This window comes from Nuphar pumila, unplaced genomic scaffold, assembly GCF_984573655.1.
Source record: "Nuphar pumila unplaced genomic scaffold, dmNupPumi1.hap1.1 HAP1_SCAFFOLD_1161, whole genome shotgun sequence".
NCBI classification, from domain to species: domain Eukaryota; kingdom Viridiplantae; phylum Streptophyta; class Magnoliopsida; order Nymphaeales; family Nymphaeaceae; genus Nuphar; species Nuphar pumila.
This window is the reverse complement of record NW_028323600.1, coordinates 8,749-23,312: the sequence shown is the minus strand read 5'-3', so window position 1 is coordinate 23,312 and position 14,564 is coordinate 8,749. Positions and strand designations below refer to the sequence as shown.

The window sequence follows — 14,564 nt, the reverse complement described above, 5'->3', positions numbered from 1 at the left end:
GAAAGATCCAATTAATATACGAAACCAGATGTAATTTGTGAAATTTCATATCAAAACCCCGTTCCACCTGTGATTCCATTAAGATCCATAAATTTTTCAACGTGGAAGAAGATAAATATAATTATTTGACTCAAAATCAGATCCACGTTCGGATCCATTGGGTCCAAACCAGATCCAACCGGTTGACACCCTTATAAGCAGCTCATGAACTGGATCACTTTGCTCGTATGGCGTTTGTCTTGTCTTGAACACCACCTTCCCTGCTTATCAAACGTGGGACAGCGCCCAGGTAGAGGCCAGTCAGTACCTTCACAGGTGGTGTTCAAGACAAGATAAAGCGTTGAATAAAGAAGCACTTAACGGGCATTAATCAAATGCACCCTTGGCCTTGAATCTTGGATTATCGATTTATCATCCTAGCCCGATGAAGCCGTATGGGAATGTAGCCAACTAAAAGCTTACTTGGATCCAGATCCAAGGACAACAATGGATATTTACAATGCATTCAGATTAACCCTATATATAGGGATGGCAGTGAACTGGGGTGGGAGATAAGGTGTCCATTCTCACCCTGTCTCAAAATTTTGCCTTTCATCTCTGCTTTCATTCTTACACGGCTTTGGATTTTAGTCTCTCCATTTCATCTAGGTAGTGGCCCTATATGGTTTTGAGAGTTACCGGCATCACCCATATGTGAGTTAGGTTTTTGGCTTGTATCGACCCTACCCAAATCAGAGCAGAAGGTGACATCGCAGCCTATGAAGTAATTGCTATGCAAAAGTGAAAACATATGGGTGATGCCGGTAACTCTCAAAACCATATAGGGCCACTACCTAGATGAAATGGAGAGACTAAAATCCAAAGCCGTGTAAGAATGAAAGCAGAGATGAAAGGCAAAATTTTGAGCAAACAATATTCTAGGTAAAATATTCCGATATTCTGAAATTATCACCATTTTGATAATATCGCAATATTATCAATTATTGTTACTGTTTTTATTTATTATTTTACATCTTATTTATTTTGTATTATATAAATATGATATTTTCTTACTTATTTTTATTTTTTAAAGCCCCAAGATTTTCATGAGATTTTTTCAAGATTTTATCACAAAACCTATAATATCGCGAGAAATAGCCTGGCTTAAGATATAGCCGATACCGATATTTATGACTATAATATGTAGTGAGTGCGGCCATATGGGTGATGGCCTAATAGCAAATGCGCTATCAAGTTAAAATATTGCATTTGCCCTTGGTGATGCCATGTGACATAAGTAGCTATTGAAGCCTACTGCCATATTGGCTACTATCACCCCCATTCCACCATGGACACGCCCAAAAGGGCACGGGACACAATCTCCAGCAAATTTAGGCGAGGTGTGGTTCATACCTACCATCTGAATGTTGTAGAGTGACTTTGCTCTGAAGATTTAGTAGGTAAAATTCTTAAGTTGGACCTAGAATACTACCAGATCTAGATGTTGGTGTGGACTCAGTACCTACAATCTCAATGGTATTCAATAGGTAAATTCTTGGTGCAGTAAGCACCACATATTTGCATCATTGGTATCACACCATAAGGAATATCTTTGATAAAAAACAAGACACCACAAAATAATAGACGTGTTGGCATGTCATTGACAATATATAATTACCTTGTTTTAATGCCACCGAATCAAGGCTGCATTTTTCAAAGGGGTGAGGTTCAACTCCGTTATTATTTGACCAGGCATTGTGTTGAATTTTCTAGCTAGCATTATTAATGCATTTTCTCCCCCAATACTCTAGTCACCATAGCCCGACCATACAAACAATTAATTTTCTTTCTTTCTTCTCATAAATTGTCTCTATTTCCCTTGACTTTGATATATCAAGAAAATGAATAACGCATTATTCTCCTTGACATTTATTTTAGCCCACCAGCTGATCTTAGGAAAACCACAAATCGCAGGGTCACACTGAGGACGCAAGGCGACAATATGCTCCCACGTCCAGGCCTACAACAACAATATATTAGTAAGACTATACCATTCAACGATCTTAGTCTACAACTACTAAATATGTCATAAACAATTACTTAGACAAATGGTCAAAACCCTCCGACGAATTTTGTACCCTTACTCGCACGGTAAAGTTGACTGTATAAGTGTGCGAGCATAGCAACACCCCATGCATACTTGTCGACTTCATCTAAGTCTTCCAAGAAATGCAGCCACAGATAACTTAATCTCAAACTAGACAAATCTGAAATAAAGTAAGTTTAAAAAAAATAAAGAAGGAAGTCGTGCAACTCTTGGTCAGCTCTTTCAGATGCACATGTAGCGGACCAACCTTCCCATTTATTAAAAAAATAAGAAACTTTTATCGATGTAAAATTGCTTCCACCAGAAACACATCGACCCCAATCCTCCATCAACATTCCTAGAAGGGTCGTGCACTTGTCCCCTGCGTTATAGTTTGAATCCCGTGCTAGGATAACACTTTCATAGAACTTAAGACCAGTAATCTGCGCCATATCTTCTAAGGTCATGGTGATCTCAAAACCAAAGAACTGGAAAGTGTTCGTCTGGTGATTCCACTTATTGACCAGGTGGGTCATGGTGTTCAAGCACGTTTTAAAATAATGTTGGTCCAGAAGGCCGCCGAAGTGCATATTTCATAATCGGTCATTCTGATATTCACTCAGTTGTCCATACCAGGACAAAACTACACGCCACTGACACCGCCCTTTGAGTTTTTTACATGGTGCTCTACTTCTCTTTTAACCTCCCTATAATACAAAATGGCATATTATTCGTATTAAATCATAATTAGTTTTATTTGTACTTCTATACGTCGTTGTACACAGTAATCGCTATACATAGTAATCGCTATATATAATAATCACTATGCATAGTAATCGCTATATATAATAATCACTATGCATAGTAATCGCCATACATAGTAATCGCTATCACAATAATCGCTATACATAATAATACCTATCATAGTAAATCGTGACAGACAGGAGGGATTTACGTACCTTGGTCTCTCTTTTCTTCTCTTCATCCCCTCCCTCCCTCCTCGAACTTTCTTGTTGCTCTATCATTCTCTCCTCCTCCTCTGCCTTTCTTGTTGCTCTGTCGCCTTCCTTTGCTTTTCTACTTCCTTCCTTCGCTCCTTTGTCTCCCTCCTCTGCTTTTCTACTTCTTCTTTCCTTTCTCTTTCCTTCTCTTTCTCCTCTTGTTTCTTCTTTTTCCTTTTCTTATCTTCCCCGTCTTCCTTCTCTTTCATTTGCTTTTTCTTATCTTTCTTGTCCTCCTTCTCTTTTCTTTGCCTTTCCTTCTCTTGCTTATCTTGATGCTTCTTCATTTGCCTTTCCTCTTCCATCTTCATCATTTGCCTTTCCTTCTCTTCCTCCTCCTCTCCCTTCTTCTTCAATTGTTTTTTCTTCTCTTCCTCCTTCTCCTTATTCTTACTTTGCCTTTCCCTCTCCTCTTCCTCCTTCTTCTTCAATTGTCTTTCCTTCTCTTCCTCCTTTTCCTTGTTTTTCATTCGCCTTTCCCTCTTATTGCCTTTTCTTCCTTTACTTTTCATTCTCCTCCTCCTTCTTCCTTTACTTTTCCTTCTCTTCGTCATCCTTCTTCTTCTTCTCCTTAATCTTTAGTTCTTCCCCATCCTTCTTCCTTTGCTCTTCAGTCTCAATATCTGATGAATAATACTCTGCATTATACAATTTCAATGCTTTGTCCCTGTCTTTATCATTCTCAATTTTTATTATATTTTGGTACCTTTCATAATGCTCATATATATGGGACTAGCGGATAATTTCTTCAATAGTCATCCCATCGAATGGCAGGGGCTTTCTTGTCTTACGAAATTTAGTCATTGCTAACCTGCACAACACATAAAATTAACTGCATCATTATACGCTACAACTTATATATTATCATATTCGTTAAACAATCACCAACATTACAAATCGTCGCAATATTTGACTTCATAAGTAAGCATCGTTGTAAGATTTACTAAACTTAAGTAAAAGTCGAGGTAACTTTATAAATACACATCGCTACTGCATTAAACATATAAACTGTTGTTACTTCAAACGTACAAATTGCTACTGATTTAAATGTATAAATCGTCAATGCTTCAAACGTACAAATCGTTGTAGAAATCGTACCCTTCATAAGTACATATGGTTGTAATGTTTTGCCTTCATAAGAACAAATCGTGCTAACTGTTTTTCGACTCTCAGAAGGTAGATAGGTAGAAATCGATTTGTTTTAGTATGAAAATGTGTTATTTAGCATGAATAGTACAACCGGTTGTAAGATTTAACATTCAGATTTACAAATCGATTTGTTTACATAATGAAACCATAGACAAAACTCACTGACCCGCCATGAGTTTTGGTAATCTGATAGTGGAGGAGAAACACCCAGAAGGTAGATGCAGCCGATGGTGGCAACGATGCTCCCACTACGCAGACGACGACAAAATGTGCTCCGACGACAGCAGACGATGACAAAGAGTGCTCCGACGACAGCAGACGATGACAAAGAGTGCTCCGACGATAGCAGACGATAGCAAATGGTGCATCGTCAGAGGGAGCTTCTGTTACAACAGATGGTGCAAACGTTAACTGCTTAGGGCAAAAACGGAACGTTTGGACTTTGAAGATTTAACATCACCCTCCATTTTCTGGATGGAGAATATTTTTGTCATTTTCTCGAATCGGCGTATAAAGGGCATTTTTGTCTTTTTATTGAATCATCGTTTCATGACTAGAATGATGAAAAATGGTACTTAAGTCTTTGCAACTGCATCGGACTCCGATGTTGGGTGATGTGGACACACACGGGGATACGAGCCCCATGTGCTTATATACGGGGTGCTCATTTGGACCCCCAAACACGCGGTGTAGCAAACAAGCATCTTCGAGGGGGGAACATATAAACCTGCTTCGTATGAAACAGGATTGGGTCAGAGTGTGCACCATCAGAGCACTTCTGGATGCCGTCAATCTCAAGATGAATGCAGTGCTGCACCGTAGGCCACGATCAACTGTTACAAGTAACAAAGAGCTTATTGCATTTGCAGAAGAAACTCCTACTTTTGAATGAACTGTTTGTGGCAATGTTATCAGTATGGGCAGACCTTCGATACACTGCAGGCCTGAATTGACTATTTTTAATAATTGTAAAAAAATATCAAAAAAATTTTAATATTATTTTAAATGTATTTTAATGGTTTTAACACGTGTCACGTTATGATTGACAAGTTATACATTTTTTATTATTTTGGGGCTGATACAGAACGATTCGGTTGAGTATTGGTATCGGCCGATACCGATACTGTTAACATTGGTTTGTGGGGTAGGTACATTGGCCATCAGAAGTTGAAAATTGGGGCATCTGCCGTCGGCAATCATGTTGGGCAAGCTGGTCCATATTGTCCATTGAATTTAGTCTTAAGGGTAACTTTGTCCCTTTCATTTGTATATGAAGCAGATATGATTACTAAATTATTTGTGGTGAACTGCAGACAATAGCATGTGCTTTCTTTCTAGTCACAGATCTCGTTATCAAAGAAAATTCTTTCAGTAACTTAACAATTTTTGTTTTTTGGGAAAAATCTTGAAAAATATTAATATATTTAAATTTTAAGATTATATAAAAACGTAAGAAAACACTGATGATATAACAATATAAATATCACCTTAATAATGCGATAATATCATATTAAAAATGCAATATTTTCAAAATAGTCAATTTTTTGAAAATATCAAGTTTTGGGGGGGAGTATATCGGGTTTTTAGAATCTCACAATGAAATTTGTGAGATTTTCAAAAAATGACGGATATTTGTAACTATGGTCCCCATATATATTTTTTTCTTTTTCTAATTCAACCATTGAACCAGTCCATGGTCTTCTTCCCTATAACTGCCAGAAGCTCAGATGATCAAAATGAATCCTGGCCCAATAACTCATTAGCTCTTTAGAGGTAGAGGTGGTACTCCAATTCTGATTCCCTGTTAACAATGACAGAGTACGTTGTGTCATTAGTGTCTGAAAACCTGAGGCAGTTCATCAAAGATCAAAGCGGATCTGCTTTAGGACAGTTCATCAAAGATAAAGTTGGATCTGCTTTTGGAGTTGAGAAAGAGCTAAGAAAGTTGGCCAGCACCTTCTCAGCAATTCAAGCGGTCATTGAAGATGCAGAGAGGAAGCAGATAAGGAACAAGTCGGTGAAAGACTGGCTCAGAAAATTGAAGGATGTGGCCTTTGATGTTGAGGATACACTGGATGATTGCAGGACCCAATTTTTCCTTTCAAGAGAGCAGGATTGTGGCACTTCAAGCGGATCAAAACGGGTACGCGATATCGTCCAACCCCTTTCTAAATTTCCTAGTAATTGTTTGGATCAGTACATGTTAGGGAATAGGATCAAGGAAATCATGGAAAGATTAGATGATATTGCTGAGGAGAAGGCCAGGTACCAACTAACAGATGTTAGTGAAAAGAATTTTGATAGGGAAGTTCGAGAGACTAGTTCTTTCGTCGACGAGAAGGAAGTTTTTGGTAGGGATGCCGAGAAGGAAGAAATCGTAGGGCGGTTGTTGGCAGATGGTGATGAAAATCTCTCTGCAGCTTCCATTGTAGCCATGGGAGGTCTGGGAAAGACAACTCTTGCTCAACTTGTCTACAATGATGACAGAGTGATTCACTATTTTGACAAGATGCTGTGGGTGTGTGTCTCTGAGGATTTTAATGTTGTAAGCCTCACAAGGGCCATGATTGAATCTGCATCGGGGAGATCTTGTGACTTGTCCAAGCTTGATCCCTTGCAGCAACATCTGAGACAGATCTTGAAGGACAAGAGATTTCTACTCGTACTGGATGATGTGTGGAATGAAGACAGTGAAAAATGGGATAAGCTAAAACATCCCCTTAGAAGTGGATCCAGTGGAAGTAGGATTCTGGTTACTACTCGCAGCGAGAGAGTCTCAATGGCAATGGGCATAACTCACATGCGACGGCTGGAGGGCTTAACAGATGAGAGCTGCTGGGAATTGTTCAGTAGAAGAGCATTCATGGGGAGAAGGGAGGAAGATTGTTGGAAGTTGGAAGAGATTGGAAAGGAGATTGCAAAGAAGTGCAAAGGCGTGCCGCTTGCAGCCAAGACTATAGGCGGCATGATGCGCACCAAGAGGACAAAAGAGCAGTGGGAGCTTGTGCTGAGAGATCAGACATGGGATTTGCTGAACATGGAGAAGGATATCCTGCCAGCTCTTTTGCTGAGTTACTATGACCTACCACCACCACTGAAAAAATGTTTTGCATACTGTTCCATGTTTCCCAAGGACTACCACATCTCTAAGCTTGAGTTGAAAAACTTATGGGCGTCCGAAGGGTTCATTCAAGCCAAGGAAATGAATGAGGTCTTGGCAATAGCTACTGACTACTTAGATGACTTAGTGCTCAGATCGTTGTTTCAAAATTCAGATAGAGGCACATACAAAGAGCAAACACACATCATGATGCATGACCTTGTGCACGATCTCGCAAGGTTCGTTGCAGGAGGGGAGGGCACTGGATTAACAGCAGAAACAGAGGACCTGAATGAGATCCTTACCAAGTCCCGCCATGCATTCATAGCTTACTGGAACTCCACAACTGAATCCGAAGCATCATTCCCATGCTCGCCACCCTCTGAAGCCAATACTCTACGAACACTCAAATTCCTTGCACTGAAAAATTTGGAAGATGGTGGCTTAACATGGTTGAAAGCTTTATTCTGCTACTCAAAAAGCTTGAGAGTGCTAGACCTGAGCAGATGCAGAATTCTTTGTTTGCCTGACTCAGTTGGAGAACTGAAGCATCTAAGACATCTCATCCTTGCTGATACTTGTGTCAAAAGTTTACCAAACTCTATTGGTTCTCTCTGTAATTTGCAGACCCTAAATCTTACAAAGTGCACTCAACTTGAGCAGCTACCTCAGGGAGTGACCAAACTGACTTGCCTAAAGCATCTCCAAATCAAGGGTACAATCTCATTGAAATCCTTGCCTACGGGTATTGGAAGACTAAGATGCCTTCAAACTTTAAGCAGGTTCACAGTGGGCAATAAGCCTGGTGAATGTGGAATTGGAGAGCTGAAGGACCTTAACCACCTCTTGGAGCTAAGCATAGAAAACCTGGAGATGGTGAACTCTGAGAATGATGTAACCAGGGCTCAACTTCAAAACAAGGAGCAACTTCACTCACTGAAATTGGCATGTTTAGGCCCTCAAGTCACAGATGCAGTGAAGATGAACAAAGTGTTCGAAGGCCTCCGGCCTCACAGAAATATTGAAAAGCTGCAGATTGAGATGTACATGGGCATTGAATTTCCAAGATGGATGCTTGATTTGACGCTCTCCCGTCTTGTGTCTGTGACTCTTTCACTGTGTCACAATTGTAGTCACTTGCCTACATTTGGACAGCTGCCCTCTCTCAAGTATCTGAGAGTGAGCAGCATGCACGCAGTGAGATACATAGGCCAAGAGTTCTATGGGGGAAATATGTCCAACAGTGCTTTCCCAAAGTTGCAGAAATTCATCATTGAAGATTTTCCTGTCTTGGAGAAGTGGTTAGAAGCTGAGAAAGCAATGCCACTGCTGCTCAAATTGAAGATTGCATCTGTCCCAAACTTGAAGTTTTTCCCGTTCTCATGCCTACCATCATTGAGGAAATTGAGTTTGGAAGCTTCATGCTTGGGGATGTTGGAGTCCTTACCTGACCTCCCCAACTTAGTTCACTTAAGTATAGGTGGCATTGAAGACCTGATATCACTCCCAAGTGGGCTTGCAAGATTTGAAACTATCAAAGAATTGGTGGTGGAACGGTGTTATATGTTGAGGTCCTTAAATGAAGACATGTTGATAAACCTCACACGATTGGTTGATCTGTCGATTATGGATTGCCCAGACTTGGCATCCCTTCCAAACTGCGTAGGAAGCCTGAGAATGCTTCAGTCATTACAGATAACAAGTTGCCCTGGGTTGAAAGAGAGGTGCTTTAAGGTGGCCGGGAAGGATTGGCACAAGATTGCCCACATACCAAGAATTGTCATCAACGGGCAAGTAATTCAAGGATAGCTTGCAAATTTCTACAATTCGCGTGTAAATACGCATATGTGGAGAAAGGATTGATGATAACAACCATCCTTTTCGTGAAAAGATCAGGTGCAATATGATTGCACAAATATTTGTGCATTAAGCACCTGATCAGCCTTCATCTTGGGGAAAGGCCTGATGGAGGGCGATCGGGTGCTTAATGCACAAAATTTGTGCAATCATATTGCACCCGATCCGGACTCATCCTTTTCTATGTTCTGATCTTGCTATCGTACAAATTATCAGACCATTTACATCCGATTCCCTGTAATGAGCTACCTAATGTTTTGCATTGAATTTCTACTGGATGATTAATAGATATTCTTCTTGACCGTCGCTTGTTTGATGTTCTGCGGCTGCGCGCATTAACATGTCAAATAATAGCATTACCAGAAACCTGGTTATACACCATCCGATCTCGTAGGACCCTCTGTATGGAGAGAGTAACGTTTTAAAGAGTAACTTTGCTTAATTCTACTCGCTTCTTGCTTGAAGAATCAACGTCGTGATCCATAAGGACCGAGGATATCAATGGGGATTTGATGATATGATCCAGGAGTTTACGTTTAATCTCACTGAACTTTCAGAAGGGATCCCCAAGCAGACCCTGGAAATGAACAAGACGAGTCAATCAACAAGACATGATTTCAATCGGTTTTTGGGAACAACTTAATAAGCATAGCAATCTTTTGCCCTGCAATTCAATCGGTTTAAGTTCATCAGATATGCACCATTCTTTCAGAAACATGATCCCCAGATCTCGGACGAAAGCTATTAAGGGAGAGGTCTTGCCGTCTTTTTATTGAACAGCTGCCACCGTATTGCCAATAGTTGTTTGGCAAACGCTCATCTGAGTCAACTCCAGAGCCTAGCAGGCATACGGCCAGTCAGTTGCAAATTCACCAGCACCAAACTAACACAGCTCTGAATTACACAAGCATCGACAATCTGAACCTAAAGGATAGAAACAGATCATTTTTCCCAAATGTGGTATGATACCAAAATGCATAAGCTGGCGGAGTGAAAACAAGATAAAAGAATCTAATACATATAGAGGAGAAACAAATGGTTCTTGTTACAACGTTTTCATTCCCTTCCATAAACCACTCGTATGTCCAATCTCAACACAACAAAATCTAATTGCTTAAAACAAGCTACAGAACTACCAAACAAAAATATCAGTCACTTTGCTGTTTGCTCACTCATTGCTCACTAGGAATGCTTTTGATGATATCAGAGTCACCTGAAACAGAGATGGCACAGAAGTGAGGACCACTACCTTACACCTACAGCAGAATGGGAAAAACATTATGAAACGGTATCCACCTGGATCTGTGATGCTGAGACAGCACACTCGGTAGTATTTACCACATGCTGTACCCAAATCCACATTATCTGAAAAGATTTAAAAAAAGAGTCAAACATGGGATTTTCATCGTCTACAGAGATCAAAGGAAACAATTGGGGCACTAGAGTGACGGTTAATGACATAAATTAGCAACTAGTTGTGAATGCACGTGCATGCACAAGTTCACACACAGGTTATTTAAACAATGTTTCAAAAAGAATACTACGAACAGGAGAGTCAATTCTTTAATGAAGGAAACTAAATAGAACATATGCATTTGATGCAGTCAATACAATGTTAAGAGTTTCCTATGGATAAAATCATGTTCTAAAGTTCATATTTGGTAAGTTGTGGGGCATGTGACACTCATATGTACATGAAAGAGTTCTTAGAGTGACACGGAAAGAGGATTTCCACATTTTATGATCCATAAACATTCTGTTTTCTTTTGTGGTAAAACTTGACGAAAGCAGTATGAGGTGTGCTTCACTGGAAAGAACTTACCATTGGCCATCACATCTAAGACATCTCATACCCTTTCCAATTTCACATTCTATGCAATCTCATTCTGACAGTGTGATAACCAGTACTACTATTTGATGTTACAACATGATCCATGGATCAATGATAACACACTTGCTACTTGCATTTCATTTACTTCTTTTCTTACAAAATGAAGTAAGCCTCTTTCTCATTCACAGCCAAATAACAGATTCAAATACACTATGATACCATAGCTGAGAATGTATGGTTTATCTTTCTCTTAATAAACAGGAGTTCTAGATCAACCATCAGTCATTACACATTAATCATAAAGGAATGAGATCACGAAGCATGAATAACAAACACCATCAAAAGCAACAGTAAGCCATTAAATTGTGGGAGTCCATGAATGCTAATAAGGCATCCTCCCCCTCGCCCACTCCCATCTTTCTATTTAATTATCAACACAAGAAGGATATGCTCTCTGACTATGTTTACAATATCTTACATGTTCATACACAGGGGGAACCATGAGGTCCCTAAGCTTTTCAGAGGCGGTCTTCTTGAACAAAGCTCTATAATAGGAAAACAATATTCTTATTCAGCATGCTTCCTTCACCAGCTTCCTCCACTATCTTGGAAACCATCAATTTTTCAATAGCATCCAAAGATTAAACCAAGCTATACTGCCTGATAATATACCAGTTAAGTCTGGTCAACTTTAAAATTATGTAATCCTAAACCAAACTTACATGGACAGATCTGAACCAAGCTAAACATGTAAAGAACTAAAAATACCACAACCTGTATTCTCGTAAAATCATCTGTTCTACAGAAGCATCAGGGCCTAATACAATAAAATTAATCTCTCTAACAACTTTGGAAGCATTCAGGATTCTGAAAAGGGTCCACAAACACAAAAGAATCAACAAAGTCTTGTTTTGACCACAAGGGAGACCATCTGTTATCAACTTCTTATTCATGCCCAACATTAAGAAGCACAGGACCATACACATAAAGATAAAACCACCAGGTCTACAGATTGACTCTAAGACAGAACTTTTCAGAACATAACAAATAGTCAGTGCAGTAAAAACAGATGTTAGCTTAACCATGACGATCCAATATTAACAAGTCAAAACTACCTAACAGCAACAATGCCAGATTATAGAGGTTCCATTCCACATTACAAATCAAACAATCCCTTCCAGTTTACCACTTTCAGGAACTAAGAGCTACTTACGTGGGAGACATGCAAGATCACTCATATGTGCAAATGCAACTTCAAAGCACAAGATTGCAAAATAACTACAAATTGAACAGAACCCGACAAAATCAGGCACCTTACAGACTCGAAAACAAGACGCAAAAAGCAAAGAAAAATAGATAGTAGAAGCACCAGTGAAAGAATCCTTTTCGTAATAGAGAACACATTGAGCAACAATTAAAACCAAATATCTAGTAAACAGCGATAAACAACTCCATAAAAAAATAACCAACGTAAATTGGGACATGTTGATAAACTTACTCCCATTGAAATGGTGAACCCCAACTTTCGAAAGCATGGCATAGTACTCGATTTCAGACTTCCTGAGAGGCGGGCAGTTGTTCGAAATGATGATCAACTTTGCTGCCATCAACAACACAAAATCATCCTATAAGTTTGGTCCAAGGCAACATAATACTTCTTTTTTTGGATAAACCATCTAGGGTTAGACTAGACAGACTCCTTATCTGAACAAGAACACAAACATAATTTACATGCTAATTATGTCAACATCAGATACACACTGAAAATATATAAACAGCTATGGACTGACTGGATATGTCCACCTATCCAAACCAAATGGTATAACTACGGATATCGCATCCCGTCACAACACAATATCGAACCTCATCCTACTTCTCCGGAAAATAGTTTCTAAAGCCATCGTATTTGCACATTCAAACACGATAATGATAAAACACAAGGGATAATTGGAAACCAAATCAGGACCCAAAAAGACGTAACGAACATAGAGCTTCATCCTCACATAAACCAGATCTGATCAAACTATTCTACGACAGAGATTGAGATTTTTATCAGTCCAGGCCAATTCATTGTTCGCCAAAAAAGAAATAATGAAAACGAGATAATCGCGGAGACTTCGCCCCAGAAACACGAAATAAATCACGATTCTCAGCAGAACAGACACGATCGACGGGTACCTTTAGATCCCCTGAGGGATCTGAGGACGGTCTTGTAGCCGAGGGTGTACTTCCCGCTCTTCATCACGAGAGCGAGACGATTGTTGATGCTCTCGTGGGTCTTCTTCTGAAGAAGAGGAATCGGAAACGCTCGGAATTAGATCGGAAAGAAGGGGAAGGAGAAGGCGAGAGGGAGGGAGAGAGACTCACCGTCTTCTTGGTGGACGCCATCGCTGCCGCTCCTCCGGAACAAACGCTCGAAAACGAAACCCTAGCGAAGGATATCCGACTGGCGCCAAGAAAACCCTAACCCACACGTAATTTAGCTTCATATAAGGAGCCCTGGGGTTTAGCAAACGAAGGGAAATATCAAATATCCCAAAAAAAAACCTGGCTCTTTCCCTTTTAGTACTATACGGTGGTCAGAATTTATTCGAAATTACTGAAGGGTCCCTTGATCGTGTATGGGTCGGATCTTGCTCGACCCGATGTTACATCCGAAAAATACCGGTTACGGGTTCCATTCCGTTCTCAAAATGGAAACAGCGATTCGGATACGATCTGGAAATCTGCCGTGGTCCATTCTGCGAGAACGGATCAACTCCGTTGGCTTCTATGTGAAATGGGTTGAGATAATATATGTTTTGTTGTTTCTATAGATGGATCCAGAAGAGAACCAAATGCTCTTGGATATCTACGATCTGTATCCAACAATGTGTGTGCCGGGCCCAAACTCCAACCGATTTGCATCACTACTATTAGGTCTGTCAACAGGTCGGGTACCGAACCCCCTCAAATAACAAAGCGTCAGGTTCGGGTTCGAATTTTATTGGGGTCACAAAAATGAAATCCCAAACCTGGATTCTTTAATTTTAGAAGTTTACTTTTTACTTAAAATACATATAAAACACTCGGGTCAGCTTGGGTACCCAGCAAAAAGAACTGACTCGGATTAAGTACTCAGAAAAAATCATGTCCCAAAACGGGCCCACATACTGGGTCAATGTTCAGGTCAACCCAAATATTATTCGGGTTAGCACTTTATAAGCCTATATCCGGGAATTCGAGGTTAGGTCGGGTTGAATACCCACTGCAAACCCGACTCATTGAGAGACCTAACCACTATTTTGTATGGTTCCCATATAAAAGTTGGATGGATCGGACTCGGAGTTTGCTTGAGTTCAGTTAAAGCACAAGAAGACACAAGGCTTCTTGATGTGCAGAAATAAGTGAACTTTAAGTATAGGTCAAATGGGGTCCGGACCTAATTGGTCAGGTCCTAGTCTTGGCCAAGTCAGCCCTATTACTATTGTGCCATACTGATTTTGTTACCATGGTATTCCGGTCGGTCAAACTGGTCTTGGGCTCGCGGCTAAGTCCTCTGGTTAGTCTATCAGAAAGAGG

The 14,564-nt window shown here is 40.1% G+C and overlaps 2 protein-coding genes across 4 annotated transcripts; one reads left to right on the top strand and one right to left on the bottom strand.

Moving 5' to 3' along the window:
• The first annotated feature begins 5,869 nt into the window (after positions 1-5,869).
• On the top strand, positions 5,870-9,472 carry LOC149809505 (disease resistance protein RGA2-like). The gene has a single exon (XM_089994806.1). The coding sequence runs from the start codon at positions 6,026-6,028 to the stop codon at positions 9,122-9,124; it is 3,099 nt and encodes a 1,032-aa protein (XP_089850932.1). The 5' UTR covers positions 5,870-6,025; the 3' UTR covers positions 9,125-9,472.
• A 188-nt stretch (positions 9,473-9,660) lies between these two features.
• On the bottom strand, positions 9,661-13,506 carry LOC149809504 (large ribosomal subunit protein eL30-like). 3 transcript variants are annotated; one of them, XR_016429666.1, is made up of 6 exons: positions 13,371-13,506; positions 13,182-13,287; positions 12,502-12,603; positions 10,422-10,537; positions 9,874-10,096; positions 9,661-9,749 (listed from the first exon to the last, which is right to left on the bottom strand). XR_016429666.1 is itself a non-coding variant. In XM_089994807.1 (5 exons), the coding sequence occupies exons 1-5, from the start codon at positions 13,389-13,391 to the stop codon at positions 9,998-10,000; spliced, it is 444 nt and encodes a 147-aa protein (XP_089850933.1). In that variant the 5' UTR covers positions 13,392-13,506; the 3' UTR covers positions 9,763-9,997. The 3 variants fall into 3 exon arrangements, 2 of the variants coding, with proteins under 2 accessions (XP_089850933.1, XP_089850934.1); XM_089994807.1 differs by lacking the exon at positions 9,661-9,749 and having other exon boundaries at positions 9,763-10,096; XM_089994808.1 differs by lacking the exons at positions 9,661-9,749; positions 9,874-10,096 and adding an exon at positions 10,131-10,385 and having other exon boundaries at positions 10,469-10,537.
• Positions 13,507-14,564: the final 1,058 nt, after the last annotated feature.

Bases quoted from the DNA above. Each gene is read 5' to 3' on its own strand.
- LOC149809505 (XM_089994806.1), top strand. From the start codon at position 6,026: ATGACAGAGTACGTTGTGTCATTAGTGTCTGAAAACCTGAGGCAGTTC.
- LOC149809504 (XM_089994807.1), bottom strand. From the start codon at position 13,391: ATGGCGTCCACCAAGAAGACG. The intron at 13,288-13,370 runs GTGAGTCTCTCT...CCTCTTCTTCAG, and splicing joins TGGCGTCCACCAAGAAGACG to AAGAAGACCCACGAGAGCAT. The intron at 10,097-10,421 runs GTAGTGGTCCTC...TCTATCCTTTAG, and splicing joins CATTCTGCTGTAGGTGTAAG to GTTCAGATTGTCGATGCTTG.